This window comes from Cnephaeus nilssonii (genome assembly GCF_951640355.1).
Source record: "Cnephaeus nilssonii genome assembly, chromosome: 21".
Lineage (NCBI taxonomy): Eukaryota > Metazoa > Chordata > Mammalia > Chiroptera > Vespertilionidae > Cnephaeus > Cnephaeus nilssonii.
The window spans coordinates 13,490,560-13,512,817 of NC_137092.1; the positions used below are offsets into that span (position 1 = coordinate 13,490,560).

A 22,258-nucleotide genomic window follows, 5' to 3' on the forward strand; every position below is an offset into this window, starting at 1 on the left:
TATCTTTGTGACATCTGAACTTTCCCTTTCGAGTCCAACTAAGAATGGTATATCTTTCCATCTATTACACCGAGCCTCTGGTTGACATCTTGAATTACATGTGGCAAAACAGCTCTTCTTCCTTTTCCTTTCTCGAATTCTCTCCCTTTAGCAAACTGACCCATTGTCACCAACTTGGTGATTGTCCATTTTATAAAAACATTAGAATAATCGTTGGACCCTCTTCTTAATACCTATAAGTTCTTGCCAACTCCTGCTGCTTCTTTCTTTACAACTCTGGGGCCTGTTTTTAATCGTCTCTGGAATGTCTCCTCGTTCTTTCCCTGAACTGTTGTAACCCGTGTTCTTTGCTCCCTGCCTCCCTAATTGTTTCAACTGCCCTTTCAGCCTTCAGAGTTGCTTGAAGTTTCATCCTATATGGCAACCCTGTAAGTAGAGTCTGGAGGACCCTTCAGAATGTAGAGTTCGGTCCCAACCTCCTTTAACTGCCACCTTCCAGCCCCACAGTAGTGCAGAGTGCTGCACATAAATGTAGTCTCATCATCAGATGTTCCCTCCTTGCTTAATCCATCCCTTTATCTCCTGCCACCAGACTGACACCAGCTTTTCCTGCTCCCCAAGCTCGGAACGGAGAGGAGGTGACCGGTGTGAGTGGAGGCCTGTGGTGGGAACCAGGAACAGAGCCCAGGGATACTGGATCGCCTGCTTGCTCAGCTAGTTCTCTCCCTGCTGCACTCTTCTTCCCAGAGCCTGGGCGTTCTTCCACACCCGCCGTCTTCGGCACTACCAGGGCCATAGCCCAGCCACTTTCATTTCTAGACTGAAAAGGCGATAGAGGGAGGACTTGGAAAGGAGCAGCATTTTTAAAAAATTTAAATGACGGAACATGCAAATATCTTGCTCTTTGGCCCTGCTTCCGTGGATCCAGAGCAAAGGACTGCTTTACCGGGGGAGAAAGCCCAAACCCAACGCGCTGCTGCTGTCCAGCCCTGCTCCTCCCCACTTGCTCTTCCCTCTTCTCACCAGAGAGGCACAAGCGCTCCGTCCCTTCCCGAGGCAGGCGGAGGGAAGAGAAAGGCTCTGTTGTTTTTCTCTCCCTGTTTCTCTCTCCCTCGCTGCTGATCGCCAAGCTGCTGACCAGGTCAGAAAGCCCTGATGGAAATCCGCCGGTGCTGGGCAGGCCCCTCCTCCTCCAAGGAGCCTGTCCTTGACTAATTTTTCTTTGTCCCGATGGGAAGAAAAGAAAGACGAAAAAAGAAAAACCTCAAACTTCCCTTTGAAAACCAGCTTGGAGTCAGGGCCTGAATCGCACCTCGGGACTCGGCAACTCGGGAATCCTGAAGACACGCTTGGAGCCACGGGGGAGCACCTGGGCTGCACCCCTACCTGCTCTCACCCCCCCTCCCGTGCCCTGGATCCTGGGCGTGGGTCCGGAAGTGGCCAGGACCCAGCAGGACCGCCGCTGGCTCATAAACCTGTGTAAGCTCTGGCGTTGACAGCTGGAAGGCAGCTGGGACTGTGGCGGCGCCCCCATCGGACTGTCGGAGCTGAACCCTCCTTCTCCGTCCTGGAACAGCCTTCTTTAAGGTAAAAACTTTGTTTTATCCACACCCTTCGCCTCCTCTTCTACTCCCAGCTCCGGGGAGGGGACACTGACTGACCTTCCCCCTCTGGTCTCTCCAGGTCTGGATTGGGAGAGGAGGAAGGCAGGGAGAACATGTCAAAGGGATGCTGCTTGGGTCCTTATTTTTTTCTTTTTCTTTTAATGAAACCTTCTCCCGTCCCCCCCCCCCCCCCCCCCGCCCCGCTCCATTGCGAGCAAGCACCTTGGTGGTGGTTGACTTATTCAGAGGGGAAATTTTAAACCCTTCGTTGCTTGAAGATTTGGGTCAGACTGAGAAGGATACCGGAGTGGGACAGTAAGGGACACGCAGGGAGAGGGGAGTTCCTGGGATGGGGTAGGAGGGTGAGCGTCTTACTGAAGCTCCCTCCCCATTTTATAGGCTGCTTCCAACTTTTGGCTACTGACTGCCACTGCTAGGGAGGGGCCAGGGCTATTTTAACTCCCTCACCCACAGCCAGAAGGTAATTCCTGCTGGAGAGAACATGTAGGGCTTGAATGGAGAAAAGAGGAAAAGAATGGAATCCTGATTGGTTTGGGTACCCGCCCCCCCCCCCCCGCGCCCCCATCCTTCCCTGCTCTGAAATCCTCCATGCCCACCCCACCAGGGGTGCACCGTACAGAGTGGAAATGCTCCACTCCGTTTCCTGCCCCGCCTCTTAAGGCTTAGCCCACTTCGCTTTGCCCAGTTTTCCTGGGACCCAGCTCCCTCCCGTGTCCAGCTCCTGGTTTGTTTGGGCTCATCCCCTTAGCCAACTAGCTGCCCAACCCCCACTTGATTATTGATCTGGCACTGGACAGAAAAGATGAAGGAGCCCTGCTTTCCTGCAAGCTGTTTTAACTTCCCCAGGCTTTGGTGCCTGCTTGCCAGGCTCATCCCAAGTGTCATCTGGGAAGGGAGGAAAGAAGGAGAGAGAGAAAAACAAAGTGTCAGGCCTGTAGGCATTTTTTTTTTTTCTTTTTTGCTACTCTGATTCTAAATGAACAACACGCAGATGAGATACAGCTCGCATAAATTATGTTTGAGTCAGGAGGATGATCAATTTGGGTGACTAGGCTTATTTCCTTAACTTTGATGCTCCTCATCTTCATCTCCCAGGCTTTACTTACCCTTGCCATGAATTCCTGCAGGATTGCAAGAAGGAAGCATAGTCTCAAATTAGGAAGAAGCCAAAGAGAAGATTTCTGACAAGTTTAATTTCTTTCTTTAAAAAAAAATAATATATATTTATTGAGTTTAGGGAGCAAGAGGAAGGGAGAAGGGAGAGTAAGAGACGGGGAGATAGATAGATAAACATCAATTTGTTGTTCCACTTAATTATGCATTCATTGGTTGATTCTTGTATGTGCCCTGACTGGGGCTCGAGCCCTGTAACATATTGGGAGCATGCTCTAACCAACTGAGCTACCCGGTCAGGACAAGTTTCATTTCTCACCTTTTTTTTACCCTGAGTCAGGGGTGAGGGGAGCATGTTTCCCAGAAGGCAAAGTTTGTGGCTTTTTATTGCTTATGATCCACAGCATTCATTAAATGTCTATTCCTGCTGAACTTGATGCTTAGTGCTGATAGAGAGCAGGTAAAACAGGTCCAGTGCTCACATCTAAAATGACCTAGATGGGAATAGACAGAACATATGCACACATGAATGAATGTAGAGGGAGTATTTTTTATGTAAATCGATAATCATTTTTATATTCCGTATAAATGGTAGCAAGAGAGTATCTCTGGGTTAAGACAGTTTGGGGAGCAAAGAGGAGCTGGGGAGAAGTTGGCATCTCACCTCCAGAGAAGCTTCCTGGAGGAATGGGGGGTGGGGAGGAGGTTTGTGCTCCTAACCTAAAGTTATTTATCAGCACAGCCTCTGTTCAGGTCCCTACGGCCTACATTTCCCCTCTCTGGCCACAGGAAGCCCCTCCCAAGACCTTTTTGTTCTGGTTTGAGATTGTGTAAAGTTCAGTGGAGTCCTCGGAGGAGGAGGACTTCTTTCTCAGCCACGTTTCGTCTTTAGGGGCATGATCCTGACTCTGCATCTCTACTCTCCATCCCAAGCACGACGTGGCTGTTCATGTGGCCGCCCCTGGGATGAGGCAGAGAGAAGGCAGTCCTAAGGACACCTTCGGACCCTTTTAATTGTGTGTGCTCAGGATGATCCATGAACAGCCAAGGGTGGGGTTTGGTGTAGGGCAGGGGAATTACCTTGGTCCTGGCTAGCGTGGGAGCTACCAAGGATGAGCTAAAGATCACTGTGTTAATAACCATTAGTCTAGTTTGTTGTTGTTAATCCTCACCCAAGGATATTTTTTCCATTGATTTTTAGAGAGGGAGGAAGGGAGGGAGGGAGGGAAGGAAAGGGAGAAAGGAAGGCAGGGAGAGGGAGGGAGGGGTGGAGCAAGGGAGGGAAAGAGAGGGAGGGAGGAAAGGAGGAGGAGGAGAGAGAGAGAGAGAGAGAGAGAGAGAGAGAGAGAGAGAGAGAGAGAGAGAGAGAGAACTATGTGAAAGCAACAGATCTATTGGTTATCTCCCGCACACAACCAACCAACCGACTGGGGCTGGGGATCGAACCTGCAACCCTTTGGTGCGAGGGCTGATGCTCTAACCGTCGATCACACTGGCCAGGCACCATTAGTGTAGTTTTAACATTTCTTTCTCCATCTCTTTCCCTTCTGTCTTTCTCCTTTTCTCTGTCTTTTCTGCATTCCTTGTCCTTTTCTGTTCCAGGGAAGCTGATTCCACCGAATGCCTTCAGTCATCTCACTGGATTCGTCTCTCCCAGACCGGAAAGCCCTGCACACTCCGGTCACAGCAGGTTAGAGGTGGAAGAGCTCAGCCTGCGGCCGCTCTCCTGTTTACCCACGCCGCCGACGAAGACGCTGCTCCCGCAGCCGGGAGTGACTGCAGACTCTGTCCAGCCTTCCACGCCACATTCCTCTCCTGAGACTTTCCTGGGCCTATTTGCTTTCCAGCCCAATGATTTCCTTCTTATTAGATCCGTCTCTCTTTTGCACATCAAGCCTAGATTAGGCAACTTCCTGAGGACTGGAAAGTCCTTTGGTGCCCCTCAGTTGACCTCTTCTGACCATGGAACACCATCAACCTGAGCGTCCGGTCTCCGACAAGGCCAAGACTGCAGAAGCAGTCAGTCCTGAAAACCACGAGGTCCTATCAGTTCCAGATGAGCACCCCGAGGACAAGGATGCCGGAAATGCTAGTGTTGCGACCGGAGATGCTACTGGGGCTGCCAGGGATGCTGATGGGGCAGCCGGAGATTCTACTGGAGCAGCCAGGGATGCTGATGGGGCAGCCGGAGATTCTACTGGAGTGGCCAGGGATGCTGATGGGGTGGCTGGAAGACAGGAGCCAGCAGATCACGGGTCACTGCCAGTTCAGGGCCAGGATAATCTTGAGTCCCCTCCACCTGACACTAGCTCAAACCAGCCAGGGCCAGACCACAGGACACAGCCTGAGGTAGAGACAGTGGGTGCGTGCTCCGGGCCCCAGGAGCTTCCCCAGTCCCCCAGGGCCCAACAGCTGGAGCTCGATTTCTACTGTGTAAAGTGGATCCCCTGGAAGGGAGAACGGACACCCATCATCACCCAGAGCACTAACGGCCCCTGCCCGCTCCTCGCCATCATGAACATCCTCTTTCTTCAGTGGAAGGTAAGAGAGTTTGGGGTGGGGGGGGCGAGGCCTCAGAAAACGCTGAAGAGGGTCTCTCCCCTGAACCACTTCCTTGATCATCCTGATTTTCCCAAGCCAGTCAAAACGTTTCAAATTACTCTTCCTGTTTCTCCAGCTTGAACAAATGAAAGAAGATGTTCATAAAAACAAACAAAAAAGCAGTTCTCTGTCCTCCTCCTGTATCTTCTACTCTCTAGCAGATGGGAATGCCTTGCAGTATTTCACATTCACTCCCTTGCTTGCGTTGTAAGCCTTCTTGTTTTCCACCACACCCTAGCGCTGGACAGCCCCTGCCCTGCCCCCGCCCCCCTGTGGGTTTCTCCCGAGGTGCCCTGTGAAGGGAAGCAGCACGTGCTGACCCCCTGATCACTCTCTGCCTCCAGGTGAAGCTGCCCCCTCAGAAGGAAGTGATCACATCCGATGAGCTCATGGCCCATCTTGGTGAGTGACTGGGCCTTGAAGAGGAATCTCACAGAATTACAAGCACTATCCACTCAGCCAGAAATCCAGAATATTGAGGGGCTTCCCATTCGGGGTTCTGATGGGTCAGGGAGGGTGAAGGTGTCTGGGTGTCAAGGTGTCAGGAGACCTGGGTTGTAACCCCAGTTCGAACCGTAGCTTTTCCGTGTGACCTTGGGCAGGCCCTTCACCTGTTGTGAGCTGATTTCTTCCTCTGGGACATGAAAGGTCAGGATTCGAATCCAAGGCCCTTTCCAGCTCTGGAAATCAGTGGTTCGGTGACATTACCCCCACCCATTCTCAGGAGAAGAGGAAGCTGCGTTGAGGGCCATTGGTGGGGTAGACTGATGAGGAATCCTGTCTTGTAGGAGACTGCCTCCTGTCCATCAAGCCCCAGGAGAAGTCAGAGGGACTTCAGCTTAATTTTCAGCAGGTGAGCAGAAAGGTCTGCGGACAAAGGTTTGCAGCCTGGTAAGGGGACACCCAGGCTACGAAGAGAAGCCTTCCTGCTGCTTCTCCAGAGGGTTCCTTGAACTGTGATTTTTTTTTCTGCAGGAGGAAGAGGAGGGTAAATCTCTGTCCTAGAAAATAAGTTTATCTGCATGAGATAAAGAAGGGTTGAGGCAAGGGAGGAACGGAATGGCTTGTGGGAGAACCTGGGAAGAAAAGCAACAAGATTAAATATTTTATTTCTGGGGGTGGGACTGAAATGGAGGGGAGGGGAGGCTAGACAGTCATGTTCTCCCTCCCCCCGCCCCCCCCCCCCCGCCCAGCTTCATTGAGTTACGTAAGTTTAAGACATACGGTGTGCTGCCCTGGCAGGTGTGGCTCAGTGGGTTGGGCACTGAAAGGTTGCCGGTTCAATTCCAGGTTGGGGCATGTGCCTGGGTTTTCAGTGGCAGGTCGGGGTGGGGGCATGCAGGAGGTAGCCAATCCATGTTTTGCTCTTACATTTATGTTTTTCTCTCTCCCTCTTCCTTCTCTCTCTCTAAAAAAAAAAAATTGCCCAACCAGTGTGGCTCATTGATTGAGTGTGGACTTATGAACCAGGAGGTCATGCTTCGATTCCTGGTCGGGGCATATGCCCAGGTTGCGGGCTTGATCCCCCCAGTGGGGGGCATGCAGGAGGCAGCCTATCAATGATTCTCTCTCATCATTGATGTCTCTCTCTCTCTCTCCCTTCCTCTCTGAAATCAATTAAAAATATTTTTAAAAATCAATAAAGATATGATGCAATGTGTTAATTATTTAATATATCCATCGATTTTTTTTTCTACCCCCAGAATGTGGACGACGCAATGACCGTGCTGCCTAAACTGGCCACTGGTCTGGATGTCAATGTGCGATTCACAGGGGTCTCAGATTTTGAGTATACACCTGAGTGCAGTATCTTCGACCTCCTAGGGATCCCTCTGTACCACGGCTGGCTGGTTGATCCTCAGGTGAGGGTGAGAGGGCCCAAATGAGACTCTTATCCAGAGAAGCACCATTTTGTGGGCTGGGGATTAGAGAGGTAAGGGTTAGGGATGTAGGGATTAGATTGGCTTTGGAGGGAATCCGGGTTAGAGGCAGGACCCACTGGAGAATTCCTTGAACTTGAAACATTTTTTGGTAACATTCAAATACAAGCAAATCATAGGCAGTTATTGAGACAGCAAAGGTTTCAGGAACCTTTGGTCCTAGGGTTGCAGTTCATTTCCTTCCTAAAAAGATCTCAATTTTTTTTTCTATTATTACCCCACCCCACGGCCCATGCAGAGTCCTGAGGCGGTGCGTGCAGTTGGGAAACTGAGCTACAATCAGCTGGTAGAGAAGATCATCACCTGCAAGCATTCCAGCGACACCAACCTGGTGACAGAAGGTGAGCCCCCCCTTCTCTTCTGTGGGTCTTACGTGGAGGGTACGATGGCGTACCCTGATTTATTTCCTCTGATTTATTATTGTTCATTGTCTATCTCCCCCAACACCACCACATCCCACTAGAAAGGGAGTTTGGGGAACACATTAGTCCCCCTAGTGCAGTGGTCGGCAAACTGCGGCTGGCGAGCCACATGCAGCTCTTTGGCCCCTTGAGTGTGGCTCTTCCACAAAATACCACGTGCGGGCGCGCACGTACAGCGCGATTGAAACTTCGTGGCCCATGCGCAGAAGTCGGTTTTCGGCTCTCAAAAGAAATTTCTTTTATTTATTTATTTAAAATATATTTCATTGATTTTTTACAGAGAAGAAGGGAGAGGGATAGAGAGTTAGAAACATCGATGAGAGAGAAACATCAATCAGCTGCCTCCTGCACATCCCCAGTAGGGGATGTGCCCACAACCAAGGTACATGCCCTTGACCGGAATTGAACCTGGGACCCTTGAGTCCGCAGGCCGACGCTCTGTCCACTGAGCCAAACCGGTTAGGGCTCAAAAGAAGTTTCAATCGTTGTACTGTTGATATTTGGCTCTGTTGATTAATGAGTTTGCCGACCACTGCGCTAGTGCAGTGCCTGGCGGGCGCGAGGTAGCTGCTCAGCAACTGTTTGTTGAATGAATGAGTGACTGCAGCCAGGCTTCAGGGAAGAGATTTCAGAAAGTGGGACCACCACCAGGCCTTTCGACAGGGACTCTCTGGGTGGCCCTCCTTCTGTGGACTTGGGATTTAAGCCAAGGACCCCCCACCCCCGCCCCCCTGCTTCTTGTGCCCTTTGGCAGGCCTGATCGCAGAGCAGTTCCTGGAGACCACCGCGGCCCAGCTGACCTACCACGGCCTGTGCGAGCTAACCGCGGCTGCCAAGGAGGGTGAACTTAGCGTCTTTTTCCGAAACAACCACTTCAGCACTCTGACTAAGCACAAGGTGATGAGGCCTGCGGGTGGGGGAGGGCTGGCGTGCTGTTTGTTTCCTCATGCCTGTTTCTTCTGGGTGTGTTTCAGTCAGGACAGGGTAGATTAAGCTCTGATAACAAATGACCCCTGAAGTCCCCGTGGATTCCTGCCACCAAGGTTTATTGCTCACAATGCTGCATGCCGCTGCAGACTGCTGGCCTCCTCCGCACTCTGGGTCTCGGGCTGACAAAACAGTCCTCACCTGGAATGTAGGAGGGACCCCACACACTGGCTTGTCGTGCTTCCGCCTGGGAGTGACACGTGTCATTTCTGCTAACATCTCATCGGCCAGAGCACGCCATAGGAGCGAGCCTGCCATCAGTGGGACAGGGAAGTGTAATCCTGTCCCATTGGAAGGGACCGGAAGGGAGTTTTTCAACAGTACCAAAGTCTTCCCAAGTTAGAAATTGTTTTGGCTCTCTTAGGAATTGAGGAGAAGAGGGAGAGGTCCTTGGTTCTCATAGGGTTTCCCCACACGGCCATCAGGCGAGACTCGGGCCGTGGTCGGCAAACCGCGGCTCGCGAGCCACATGCGGCTCTTTGGCCCCTTGAGTGTGGCTCTTCCACAAAATACCACGGCCTGGGCGAGTCTATTTTGAAGAAGTGGCGTTAGAAGAAGTTTAAGTTTAAAAAATGTGGCTCTCAAAAAAAATTTCAATCGTTGTACTGTTGCTAGTTGGCTCTGTTGACTCATGAGTTTGCCGACCACTGGATGGGAAGCAGGGGAGGAAGCAGGATCCCAGCTCTGAGGACTCCATGCTTCACCACAGGGACGGCCATGCTCTCACCCAGCTGACCGTCCACTCGAACGTCCCTTCCCTCTCCCCTCAGCCACTCAGACTCACAAGAGACCCGCAGCTCACACTGACGTGTTCCAGCTGGCACACCCATTGGTTCAAATGGCCTCCGGGCATCTCAGATGACGTGGGGCAGTCAACTGCCTCTAGATCCCCTGTCCCACTGATGCGCTCTGTCCTCTTCCCTGCAGAGCCACTTGTACCTACTGGTCACCGACCAGGGCTTTCTCCAGGAGGAGCAGGTGGTGTGGGAGAGCCTGCACAACGTGGACGGAGACAGCTGCTTCTGTGACGCTGACTTTCACCTGAGTCATTCCCTGGGCAAGGGGCCTGGCGCCGAAGGTGGGAGTGGCTCCCCAGAAAAGCAGCGGCAGGTAGACCAGGTGTGTGGCACTTGGGGGGAAGGGCGCCGAGCACGTGCGCTTCAGAGACCCCTTTGCCGTCTGTGAGCTGCCTGCCTCGCATCATCTGGCGATGATAACATGACACCTCTGTCCCTTTCCTGCTCCCCGGGGGCCATCGCCACGCTTGGTGGGTATTCTCTGGCCCCACAGAGACTATACTTGGCTGTGTGGTTTGCTCTGGAGGAGGAGGAACTAGGAGAAATGGGAAGGGGAGGAAAAACTGGTTTGGGAACCTATAGCTAGCCCGAATATCTCCCAGGCCGCAGCCCACCTCACCCTGTTCTCTCCCCATCTCTCCAGGACTACCTGATCGCCTTGTCCCTGCAGCAGCAGCAGCCACAAGGCACGCTGGGTCTCAGCGACTTGGAGCTGGCCCAGCAGCTGCAGCAGGAGGAGTACCAGCAGCAGCAAGGGGTCCAGCCGGTGCCAGCGCGGGCCCCGTCGCCTCAGGTGAGCCGCGGTCCCCTGTCCTTGGCGCTCGCTGTTCCTCCAAGCTCCCCCCTCCCCAGTGTCCCACCCCTGCTTCTCCTGCCCAGATACTGGCTATGGTTATTCCTGCAATTGTCTCTTCAAGGTTTCCCTGGGGGGCCCTTCTCCTGTCTGGCCCTCTCCCCCCGGGTCCCTTCCTCTCTTCCTCTCCCCACGGCCCCTCCCCATGCTGACCCGCTTCCATCTAGAATCTCTGGCCGTGTGCTCTTCCCAGGCTGATGGGTGACCCCTTGTTAAATCCCATACAGGGGAGAGGAGCCCCCTCTGGACGCCCGGCGGGAGAGCGGCGGCGGAGGCCCAAGCCAGAGTCCGACTGTGTCCTCCTGTAGCGCTCGGTGCCCGGTGCCAGGCTGCCCGGCCTCCTCTTTCCGAGGCCGTGACTATTTTGCTTGCTCTCCCAGGTCAACCCCTGAGATATGCAGGGTAACTTATTTATGGACTGTTGGGGGTCCGAGCAGGAAGGAAATGTCAAGGTCAGACTCAGTGACATCCTTGCTCACTCGCTGCCGGCCTTCTCTTCCTCCCAGTCACCCTGGGCAACTACAGTGGGACTGCTGGGGTGAGGCTTTCTGATCCCCAACTCCCCTTTCCCAGAGTATCACACTAATATACAGACTCAGGCTCCAGGGTGAGGTCCCTGCCTAGACTGCATCTCCCCTACCAACCCCCCATGACGGGCGGGGTCCTTCGGGCTATCCCGCAGGTCCGTCTCCCTCTGTTTCCGGATTTGATTTGGGTTTCTATCTTCATTATTTGTAATGCCCTCCTAGGGGTTTGGAAATAAACATTGTCTCCTGAGATCTGTTGTTTGCCTTACCCTGTAGCAAGGGGGGGTCAAGTGGTTAAGTTATTTGACCCAATTGAGGAATGCAAAGTGGGGAGGGAAGGTAGAGGTGTGAGGGGGTTGCCTGTCATATCTAAATGAGCCAGCAGGGGGAACCAGAGCCTGCGTTTCCCTTTGTGGTTTGTGTTCCTCTGTTTTTGATAGGCCTTCCTGGGAAATAGTCCTCTAATTTGGAGGTGGGTTTCCAAGTCCCCCTTTGGACCGATGAATTTGGGGACTATGTTCCCTGCTAACCCGAGAGACTTCCCAGGCAGGCAAGAGGCAGCTTGATCCTCGGTTTGCCTCCCAGGGTTATACAGATGGTCCTTTGCTACCTCTGGCCATTTCTGACCTTGTTCAGGTTCCTGTTTCTCAATTATTTTGCCTAAAATTTCCTGGGGAAGAGAGAATAATGGGGGTGGAGTGGGGACGGAGGGGAGAGAAACCCTAAGGGGGGGGGGGTGTTGATAACTGCAGCTCTCAAGTCCAAAACAGGATTCCTGTTGAATAACCAAATGCACTTCAACTTCAAGGCCTCCTCCCAGCCCCATGTCCTGCTCCACCCAAACTTCAATCAGGGAACACAAACAAGAATGAAATTAGTTAAAAAAAAACAACTACCAGTGTGGGTGAGATATTCTGCCCAGGGTATGGGAAGAAGGAGCAGGGCAGAAACTATCAAGGAGATCCCATTAACCCACACCGAAGACAGAACTAGGCGATCCAGGTGCAGCTACCACTTTGAGATGAGGAAAATGAAGGGATTTAAAAGAAAACTCCCGGGTTCCAGCCTCAACAAGAAGCTGGGACGTGTAATGCTCAGTGAGGGGTTATCCTATTTGGAGGCTCAGCTGGTCTCCTGCAGGCTCAGCCAAACATGGGACTCTCAGATCCTTGAATGTCATACGGGGGTGGAAGGGGGAGGGGGGCCTCAAAGGTCTTCAGCCCTGCACAGGGCTAGTAGGGCTGGTCGGCAATCCCCTTTCACGGTATCCTGCGGACAAGAGAATTACGCGTTAGGAAGACCTACTTCCACTGTGGCCCAGGACTCTGCCCCCGGCCTCGTGCTGACCCAGAACTTGTCTGGTGCCCGGAGTCTTACTACTAAATTAACCCAAGACTCAGGAGTTCTCCAGGGCCTGTGCTCAGCTGTGTGCGGGGAGTGCGGCGGGGAAGTGAGGGGCAGAGCTCTCACCTGGAGGGAAGAGTAGAGGGACCTCCCAAATTTCTTTCTGAACTCAGCTCGGATGCTGAGAAGGTCAGTCTCACTTCTAGAGATAAGGATGCGCATCAGGGCTTGGTAATTGGGCTCAGTTTCCTAGTAGAAGAAGAAACAGAATGGGTGGGGGTGGGGGATGGCAATAAGATTCTCAAAGAATAGGGATTAGATGTCATGGTAAATTATTCTAGAAAGTGGAGGTGAGGTGAGAGTCGTGGGAAAAGAGGAGGAGAGATGATCTAGGGGGAAGTTATCTTTGCCCATCCTCATGGAAGATGGCGCAGCAGGAAAGATCGGCTCTGGCAGAAGCTGGAGTACTGTTCTTTCCTTCCACGTCTTTCCTGGCCAGGCCACTAGCTTAGAGCCTCGCTCCCCCAGAGCTCCGTCATTCATGGGCAGCTCCAAAGGCAGGCACTCAAAAGACAGAAAAGACTTGCTGCCTATAAAGACTTCCCGCATGAGAGCCAGGAAGACAGTTTTTAACTCTCAAGTTAGTGAGCGTCCAAGGAGGATACGCCACCCTACCCCCAAGCCGAGGTGTTGGGGCTCTGACCGGGAACAGAACCAATGGGACTTCCGGTTCTGATCCGGGCCCACCAGGGCCATCTCCCTGCCCCATCTTTACACATCAGTTCCTCCTGGTTGGACCCCTGGGGTTCAGCATCACTGTCTTCCTCCTATACCTGCACCCGGCCTCCTGCTTTTTGGTTAAAGAAGGTAATGGAGGGTCCCATTTAGAAATAGTAGAGGTATAAAACGTGATCAAGTCATGAATGACAATTGATTATAATAAGCAATGTGTTATCACAAGAGGTTGCTAAATAAACATTTTTGTTTGCAAACGTCCTGTTTGTGTCATGGGCTGTGCACTGGTGCTGTCACCATTTGCAACGACCCTCCTTTTCCGAGTTTGCTCAGTCACTTGACTCACATGATCCTCCCCAGAAGTGCCTGCAACCCACACTCATGCCATCCCCACAAATCTCCCATGAGGAAACAAAAGAAAATGATGAGCCCTGACCAGTTTGGCTCAGTGGATAGAGCGTCAGCCTTCCGACTGAAGGGTCCCAGGCTCGATTCCGGTCAAGGGCATGTACCTTGGTTGCGGGCACATCCCCAGTGGGGTGTGTGCAGGAGGCAGCTGATGGATGTTTCTCTCTCATCGATGTTTCTAACTCTCTATCCCTCTCCCTTCCTCTCTGTAAAAAAAAATCAATAAAATATCTAAAAAAGAAAAAGAAAATGATGAGATAAAAAGAAGATGCTATATTTCATTTGGACTCATTACCTGATTGTCAGTGGGCCTGATGGCTACTTTATTTTTAATTTCAGCTGTCATCAGTTTTGTATCATGATAAAGATTGTAATTGCTCCCCAGTATCTCTTCTTCCAGCTCTTGTTACTCCAAAGTTGTAGAATTTGGGCAAGGGTCACTCATTAACTGAATATCCCCACTGGTATACAACTACCCTCCACACCAAACCTATATTAAACATAAACCTAGTCTTGATACTTGAGAATGTACTTGGCATCCGATTGGCAAACTTTTTAGAAGTTTTCTGAAAAAATTTTTTCAGAAAAATGGGCCTATATTATTTTTTGACTCTTACTTCTGAGATAAATCTAGCATTTATATTCAAGAGTGTGGGTCCTGTAATCCAAATGCATACATTACAATTATTTACTGCTGGGATACAATTTGTTTTTATGACGCAAATGAGATAACCACAACGCTTCAAATGAGTCTCAGTGCTGACTCCCTATAATAATACAAGCTTTATTGGGGAAGAATAATGACCTACTGTCAAAATGGAAATCTCTAGATGATAAAACAAGTGCTTATATGTACTGTCTTTGTTTGTTGTTGGTACTGTCTTTGGAATAGCTGTCAACAAGGCATGATGGTTTCTCAACCAGTATACAAAAAGCTATTCCAGTTGCCAAAATAGTCACTTTTTATATTCTTCACATTTTAGAGGATTTTTTAATTTATAGCTTTGGGGGACCTGGCTCAATGAGCAAAGTGACTAGATTCTGCTTATGAAATTACTCAAACCAAAGTCACCAATTTAATTGTGAGTAATATGGAACAAAGTCTGACAGTGTGGACAAAGGTGGCCCTGGTGCGCTTACGGTATGGTTTATAGCTCAGGCTTACCTTGGAGGTATTGCCGGTTTGGTTCCACACTACCATAATAAAGCGAGTATCACAATAAAGCAAGTTACACAAACTTTTTGGTTTCCCAGTTCATAGTAAAAATATGTTTACACTATGTTGTAGTCTATTAAGTGTGCAATAGCATTATGTCTAATAAAGCAATGTATATACCTTAATTTTAAGATACTTTATTACTTAAAAATGCTAACCATCATCTAAGTCTTTAGTGAGTTGTCATCTTTTTGGTGGTGGAGGGAGGGTCTTACCATCAATTTGTAAAAAACTCAATTTCTACAAGCTCAATAACCCGGGTGGGACTGCATAGACCAACACCTATGGTATAGACGAGGAGTTGACATGCGACAGTTCAATGTCCTACAGGACCATTTTGTCTTTTGTAAGGAGAATAGATGACTTAATAGCTGTGTGACCTTGAGGCAAGGCACTTAACCTCTCTGTTTCAGTTTTTCATCTATAAAACAGGGATTAACTGAAATGAGTGCAGTGTGTTCAACATAAGCCCTGGTGCACAGTGAACGCCTAAGAAAGGCTGGCTCTTATCATTATTCCTGCTGGTGTTATACCCATCACCATTCTGGCAAGAACTGAAACTGGTCAAGGCACTGTCTTCCAGAACAAATTCATAACGATATGTGGCCACCTGGACATTAATCAGGCCAAAATGGTAGCTTGAGTGCCCTTTAGGGCCAACTAATTTAGCTCTAACCACAGCTCACGCCTGTAGTCTTGACAAGACAGCTTGCAAACCTGAGAGCTGCTGTAAGTTTATAAAGAAAATAAAGTAACTATGAAATTGTTACATTAGCAGCAACGTGCAACGTCCTCTCTCTTGCCCAGGAAGTGTCTCCCCCAGCTTTTGGCCCCAAGGCAGAGGAGAAAAGGAGGGTCCCTCTTACCTGAAGGGCTTGGTGAAGTTTATCGGCAAAGTACAGCGCTGTGTTCCTGATCACCGCGGCTGGAAGCAAGGAGGGAGAGATGGAGAGAGGAAGCTCCAGTTCCAGGGAGCTACCTCTACCCACCTGGCCCGAGCAGGCCCCTACCTAGGCTGAGCAGAGCCATCTGGGCATCTCCATGGAAACGGTTCCGGACGGTGTGCTCCCACTCATGCCCAGTGCACCGCTGGTACCGATCAAACACTTGTGGGGTGAGGAGGAGGTGGTTAGAAAGATAAACGCGGGGGGCTGATGATCACAGAGAAGATGAGTTCCCCTCACCTTCCTCAGGCAAGACTCATCATTAGAGCAAGCGGGGGGGACAAGGGGGCTCGTGTGTACCTCGGACGAGGTGTTCAGGATTTCTCTGGGTGAGGATAAGGACCCATAATCCTTCTGTGCTGGGTCCTTCAGCCTGCTTCAATGCCTGGGAGTGGGGAGTAAATTAGGATCATTGGTTGGGGGCTGCAGAGCCATGGTTATAATGTTCCCAGAATCCATCACAATGATGGTAGAAATGGGATAAGGGTGAAAAATTATATATATATATATATAAAAGGGGGGGCAGCCAGGGTGGCTCAGTGGTTGAGCGTTGACCTATGAACCATGAGGCCACAGTTTGATTCCCGGTCAGGGCACATGCCCAGGTTGCAGGCTCAATCCTCAGTGTGGTGTGTGCAGGAAGCAGCCAATCAATGATTCTCTCATCATTGATGTTTCTCTCTCTCCCTCTCCCTTCCTCTCTAAAATCAATAAAAATGTATTAAAAGGGCGGGGGGGGGGGCAAGACTACAAGAGGGGTCCTGCCCTCACAGCTCCATCCCCCGTTCTGGGGAATTCTGGCACAGAAGGAATGAAATAATCCCCAAGGGAGAGTCTGGGGAGGGTCCCCCAGCCCAAATGCCAATGAGAGTTGATGAGCTCACTTCCTGGGAGGTCAGGAATCAGAGGTTAGATGAGTGAAAGGTTTCAGATGTGACACCACCTGACACCCCACGCCCCCATCACACCACTGAGGGCTCCTTCCACAAGGCAAGGACAGGCTTGTAGGACAAGTGGGTACACGGGTGGCTGCTGGCTCTAAGATATGCTAGAGGAGGTGTCTCAGGTGCATGACTGTGCCAACCCCTTAGCCCCTGCTCACCTGGACATCCTGTTCTGCCAAGTTATAGTCAATGATTTCAGAGTAGCTCTCGCGGCCCCCCTAGGAGGAGAAACTCTTTCAGGAGGACTCTTTGAGGGGCAGCTTTTTATCTCCGGGTCAACAATCCAGACCTAGTCCCCCCACAAAGCCCTCTCTTGTCCATTTACATCAAAACAATGCTCTGCACTCTGTTCCCCGCCTCCCAGATGGTGTAACTCTCTTTCGATGCAAGTCAGTCCTCCTCACCTTGGCCAGGGCCAGGAGCAGGTCCCGCAAGGTGCCGCTGGTCTCGGATTTGATGTCCTCCTCTGCCTCCACGTGGAAATCTGGGGTGGGGTCAGGAGCTCTCTGAATCCTCCTGATTCCCCCCAGGTGGGTGCCTCTAGGACCTGTCGCATGCCTGGCCCCTGTGCCCTGGCAGCCCTGCTATGTCCTGCTTGCAGCAGCTCAATGGCTGCTAGTCCCCAGGATGGAAGGCAGACGCACCATCATGGCCACCCGGAAAGCATCCCTAAGCTGCGAGCACCCAGGTGCTGTGGAACCACGCACTGTGGCATGGCCTCATCTGCAGGTGCCAACCTTCTGCAGGCAGGAGGCATCTGTGATTCCAGTGGTCGCCAGGCAGTGAAGAGGAGATAAGGAAACCCATAGGATGAGGCAAGATGGCGAGGGCCTGGCCCCTCACTGGAGGTTAGGAAAGTGATGTGAGAGGTAGGACATTACAAAAGGAAAAGAACAGGAAAGAGAGGAAAGAGAAACAGAAGCAACAAGGGAGAGAGGTCGGAGAAGGATTAAGAGATAGGCCAAGCTCAGCCGAGGAGGTCACGGTTTGATTCCTGGTCAGGGCACATGCCTGGGTTGCGGGCTTGGCCCCCAGTAGAGGGTGTACAGGAGGCAGCTGATTGATGGTTCTCTCTCATCATTGGTGTTTCTGTCTCTTTCTCCCTTTCCCTTCTTCTCTGAAATCAATATATATAATTTTTTAAAATATATTTTATTGATTTTTTACAGAGAGGAAGGGAGAGGGATAGAGAGTCAGAAACATCGATTAGAGAGAAACATTGATCAGCTGCCTCCTGCACGCCCCTCCCCCTCCACACACACACACACACTGGGGATGTGCCCGAAACCAAGGTACATGCCCTTGACCGGAATCAAACCTGAGACCCTTCAGTCTGCAGGCCGACGCTCTATCCAACCAAGCCAAACCGGTTATGGCTATATATCTATATGTGTGTGTGTATATATATATATATATATATATAGTTGTTGTGTTTTTTTAAGAGAGAGATAGGCCAAGACTGGACATCCAAGGAAAATCGGGGAAAGAAAAAAAGGGGGTTGCAGCTAAGATGAGGATAAGAAGCTAGTTCCCAATTAGTGGGTGAGGCATGTGGCAGCCGGGAGCCGGAGAGGTGACACCATGATTAGAGAGCAGGCCCCACCTCCCCCCCGGCCGCAGCAGGCTCCACTCGGCCTGGGGTGTGGCGTGGCGGCAGGATGAGCACCGGGCTGTGAAGATGACCCAGCTCCCCTTGGGACTGTCCCAGTGCCCAACGTGGCCATTACCCGGGCACCTGCCCCGGAGCCCCAGACTAAGACGGCTCATCACTGCTTCTCTCTTTCCTGATCCCATCTGGCTGTCTCCCTGGGGAGACGGAGCACTGGGTGGGGGCCGAAGGGAGGGGAGAGCCCCAGGCAACAGAACTGGGGCAGACAGGCTCCCGGACAGAGTGCGGGAGAGGCGAGGACGGTCCTCAGCTCCCGGCACCCCGCCCTCCTGCTCCTACCGTGTTTGTAGACTGCCAGGCACTCCTGCAGCTGGGGAGGCGTGCGCGTCGCAAGGATCTCCACCGCCACGTCCCCAGCAGAACCCGAGTCCTGCGAGAGATGGGCAGGCCGCGCTGAGACTGGGCCGTGTCCTTCGGATGCAGAGCACATGCCCAGCACCCTGCTCCTGAGGGCCAGGCTGGGATGGTCACAGGGCCTGCTCCCCCCGAGTGAGTGGGCCACGGCCAGTCAGGCAGCCTTCTCCCTCCCCCCGTGGTGACCTCACTGCCCAGACCCCCACCCAGCCTCCGGTCCAGGTACCTTCAGGGCTGTCCTCAGTTCCTGAGCATCCGCACGGGCCGCCGGCTGCAGCAGAGCCACCACGATCCTCTCGAGGTGGCCGGAGAGCGCCGCCTGCAGGGACTTCAGCAGGTCCTGCCCGGGGTCCCGGTGGCAGAGGGGCGGCGTGAGGGGGAGGCCCCAGGCGTGCGGGGAGGTTTGGGAATGTTTGGCTGGTTTTTATCTCAGGCCTGCAGCACCCCCCCCCCCCCCCCATTTAACCAGGGGGCAGGGGCCGGCCTGCTACAGGTGTACCCCAAGTCTTCCAGGGACTTCTCAGGCCAGGGCACGGCTCCCGGGAAGCCCTGGGGGTCTCACCTGTTGGGTGCGCTCCTGGAACGCCTGAGAGATGAGCTGCCTTTGCTCCCTGCTCCGATTGGTCAGCACGTCCACGATGGCGGTGCGGTCCACCCCTGAACCGAGAGAAGGGCTGGGAAGAGCCCAATCAGGGTCCTTACAGGGTTGGGAGTCCCTCACTCCTCAGACGTAAAGCCTCCCGAGGAGGATAGAACAAGGGCTGGAAGGACGGGGGCAGGGGTCCTATCACCCCCACTTCCATTTGGTTTCAAAAGGAGATGCAGCCCGGACAGTGTGGCTCAGTGGCTGAGCATCGACCCAGGAACCAAGAGGCTGCCAGTTCGATTCCTGGTCAGGGCACATGTGGGCTGGATCCTCTGTGGGGGGTGGTTTGGGAGGGGGGCGGGGGTGTGCAGGAGGCAGCCAATCGATGTTTCTCTCTCACATTGATGTTTCTATTTCTCTCTCCATCTCCCTCTCTCTCTCTCTCTCTCTCTTTTTAAAAATATATTTTACTGATTTTTTTACAGAGAGGAAGGGAGAGGGATAGAGAGTTAGAAACATTGATGAGAGAGAAATATCGATCAGCCGCCTCCTGCACCCCCCCCACTGGGGATGTGCCCACAACCAAGGCACATGCCCTTGACCGGAATCGAACCTGGGGCCCTTCAGTCCGCAGGCCGACGCTCTATCCACTGAGCCAAACTGGTTTTGGCTCCTCTCTCTCTTAAAAAAAAAAAAAAAAAAAATCAATAAAAATATTTTAAAAAGAAAATGCAAATGAAATGGCATGCAAATCCTACCCAAATTTAGGCAAAGGTGGCCTGTGTGGTGGGGAAAAAAAATGGCTTTTGGGGATCAGCAGAGTTGGATTAGGATTCAAGCTCTGCCATTCTGAGCTGTGAGAGCTGGGGGAAGTGTCTTCACCTCCCTGAGCCCCGTTTCCTCATCCGTACAATGGAGATAATACGCCTGAGCTCACAGGGTGTTGTGAGAATGGCGATGACACACCTGCCATGTACTTGACATTCAGGAATTAAAGCATTCCACAAACGTTTATCGAGCTCGTCAGTTCCTCCCTGCTCGCCCTTCCCCGGACTACAGACTGGCTTCAAACAGCTAAACCCCCCAAGTGAGAGGGAAGGGGGCTCACCTTGGCCCGTGATGGCCCTCAGCAGCCTCTGCACGTCCTTGTCCACACTGAAGCTCAAGAAGGTCCTGAGGGTGCCCAGGGTCCCCCAAGCTGCAGTCTTAAGAGCAAGGAGGCATCACAGGTCTGCCATGGCCTCCCCGGTGCCCCCAGCCTGACCCTTGGCCTGGCCTCGGGGCCTGGCCTGTTTCCCTGTTCCCAGCCCCCTCACACCTTGAGTTGATCGAGTAAAAATGGTTCCTACAGTCCTGGCAGCCCCTACCTTGTTGGCAAGGCCCAGGTGGCTGAGGATCTCCTGGGTCAGGGAGAGCCCCATCTTCTCGCTGGTCACAGACATGGTGCAACTGGCTGCCCTGGAACACAGTGGCCACCTGAGGGGACCTTCCGGCCCCTCCCGGCCTCTTGATGACCCCTCGGCCCTGAGACCTGGGCTCCCCTTGCCTACCCATGTTCCTTGTTGCAGAAAAAGAGAATCTTAACCTGCTTGGCAGGTTTGGGAGCCCAAGTGGAAGGGTGAGAGGGGAGCCCCCACCTTCCCCACCTCTCGCCCTCCTCCAGGAAACAAGTGTTGATCAGGGATGCTGCCAGGCACCAAACGAACCCTCCCTGACTCCAGGGCTGGGCCCCCGGCTCCCAGTCCTTGGCCTGAGGTGGATGACCCCCTTCTGAGGCCCAAGTCCCCTGGCCTCCGTGGCCCTGCTGGGCGGGCGTTCCCGGGGCAGTGAGCACGTAGGTAGGGTGGGAGCTAACTTCTAACAGCAGCATTCCTGCTTCGGCCCCAGCCCACCAAGCTGCCTACCTGCTGTCTGCCTGTCACCCTTGGAGTCTCCAGCGGGGGTCCCTAGATCAGCAGGTGCACTGTCTGAACTGATGGGTGTTTGTGTTCTTGTGGGTACATGGGTGCCTGGACAAGAGAGCAGGTACTCATGTGGGAAAGGAAAACTCACTTCTCCCTCCCCCAAGAGAGCCACAGGCCCCTTCTCCACCCCGCCCCACCCCACCCCACCTGGGGGCCCAGGCCCAGTGCTTACCCAGAGGTGCTGGGGGTGAGGTGGTGTCGTCACAGCCTGGTGGTGTGCCCGTGTGGGCACTAGCTCCTGTGTGGCCTGGTAGAGGAGAGGGGGGCGTGTACAGTCAGGTGGAGCAGCCAGTCAGATGACCTCTCTAGCAGCCCAGCCCAGCTGTTGTCTCGGGCTCTGGCCCCTCCCAAACGTGGGAGAGGACCAGGCCGTACTGGGTCCCACAAGCCAACGCCTCCCTCCCGACGGAGCATCTCTCCTCCCGGAACCCGGGCCCCAGGCCACGCGGGAGAACTCCGCTAGGCCTCCGTCGCTCAGCCCCAACACAGGAGGCTTTGTGCACAGCTTTCCCAGTGGGGCCAGGTGGGACCATCACAGCCCAGACTTCTGACCTGGCTCTGCCTCTGCCTCTGCCTCTGCCTCTGCCTCTGGCTCTGCCTCTGGCTCTGGCTCCCTGGGGGGAGGGGGGGGCAGGTCAGACAGGCTCCAGGCTGATTTCAGGCTGATAGAGAAAAACCTGTTGGGGCACATACCAGCAAGGCACCCCAGCCTTCACCCCAGAGGGGGTCCCAGCCCAGAAACTCCCTTGACTACTGCCTTTTTAGGGTCAGCCAGCCGGGACGGGCAGGGCCAGCCAGCGGACTCCAGCGGACTGTTTCTTTCTTTCTTTCTTTCTTTCTTTCTTTCTTTCTTTCTTTCTTTCTTTCTTTCTTTCTTTCTTTTTTTTAAAATATATTTTATTGATTTTTTACAGAGAGGAAGGGAGAAGGATAGAGAGCTAGAAACATCGATGAGAGAGAAACATCGATCAGCTGCCTCCTGCACACTCCCTACTGGGGATGTGCCCGCAACCAAGGTACATGCCCTTGACCGAATTCGAACCCAGGACCCTTCAGTCCGCAGGCCGACGCTCTAGCCTCTGAGCCAAACCGGTTAGGACTGTTTCTATCTGTGGGGAAGGAAGGGCACAGGTATTTGGGGTGGGAGCAGATCGGCAGAGTCAAGAGAGAAAAATGCAGAGGGTGTTCCCTCTGGACAGAAGTACCATGCTCCCTCCCGACAGATAAGG

At 52.7% G+C, this 22,258-nt stretch overlaps 2 protein-coding genes across 5 annotated transcripts; one reads left to right on the forward strand and one right to left on the reverse strand.

Moving 5' to 3' along the window:
* The first annotated feature begins 455 nt into the window (after nt 1–455).
* Nucleotides 456–11,757, forward strand: MINDY1 (MINDY lysine 48 deubiquitinase 1). 2 transcript variants are annotated; one of them, XM_079760638.1, is made up of 10 exons: nt 456–1,587; nt 4,341–5,279; nt 5,684–5,741; nt 6,128–6,192; nt 7,043–7,201; nt 7,518–7,620; nt 8,456–8,598; nt 9,616–9,807; nt 10,129–10,278; nt 10,566–11,757. In XM_079760638.1, the coding sequence occupies exons 2-10, from the start codon at nt 4,701–4,703 to the stop codon at nt 10,644–10,646; spliced, it is 1,530 nt and encodes a 509-aa protein (XP_079616764.1). In that variant the 5' UTR covers nt 456–1,587; nt 4,341–4,700; the 3' UTR covers nt 10,647–11,757. The 2 variants fall into 2 exon arrangements, with proteins under 2 accessions (XP_079616764.1, XP_079616765.1); XM_079760639.1 differs by having other exon boundaries at nt 4,346–5,279.
* A 129-nt stretch (nt 11,758–11,886) lies between these two features.
* On the reverse strand, nt 11,887–21,729 carry ANXA9 (annexin A9). 3 transcript variants are annotated; one of them, XM_079760644.1, is made up of 15 exons: nt 21,582–21,729; nt 21,202–21,276; nt 20,970–21,074; nt 20,433–20,518; nt 20,174–20,270; nt 19,042–19,136; nt 18,706–18,819; nt 18,405–18,495; nt 16,861–16,940; nt 16,615–16,674; nt 15,813–15,897; nt 15,579–15,674; nt 15,435–15,493; nt 12,336–12,458; nt 11,887–12,134 (listed from the first exon to the last, which is right to left on the reverse strand). In XM_079760644.1, the coding sequence occupies exons 1-15, from the start codon at nt 21,718–21,720 to the stop codon at nt 12,072–12,074; spliced, it is 1,368 nt and encodes a 455-aa protein (XP_079616770.1). In that variant the 5' UTR covers nt 21,721–21,729; the 3' UTR covers nt 11,887–12,071. The 3 variants fall into 3 exon arrangements, with proteins under 3 accessions (XP_079616770.1, XP_079616772.1, XP_079616771.1); XM_079760646.1 differs by having other exon boundaries at nt 20,433–20,523; nt 21,202–21,623; XM_079760645.1 differs by lacking the exons at nt 20,970–21,074; nt 21,202–21,276; nt 21,582–21,729 and having other exon boundaries at nt 19,042–19,153; nt 20,433–20,951.
* Nucleotides 21,730–22,258: the final 529 nt, after the last annotated feature.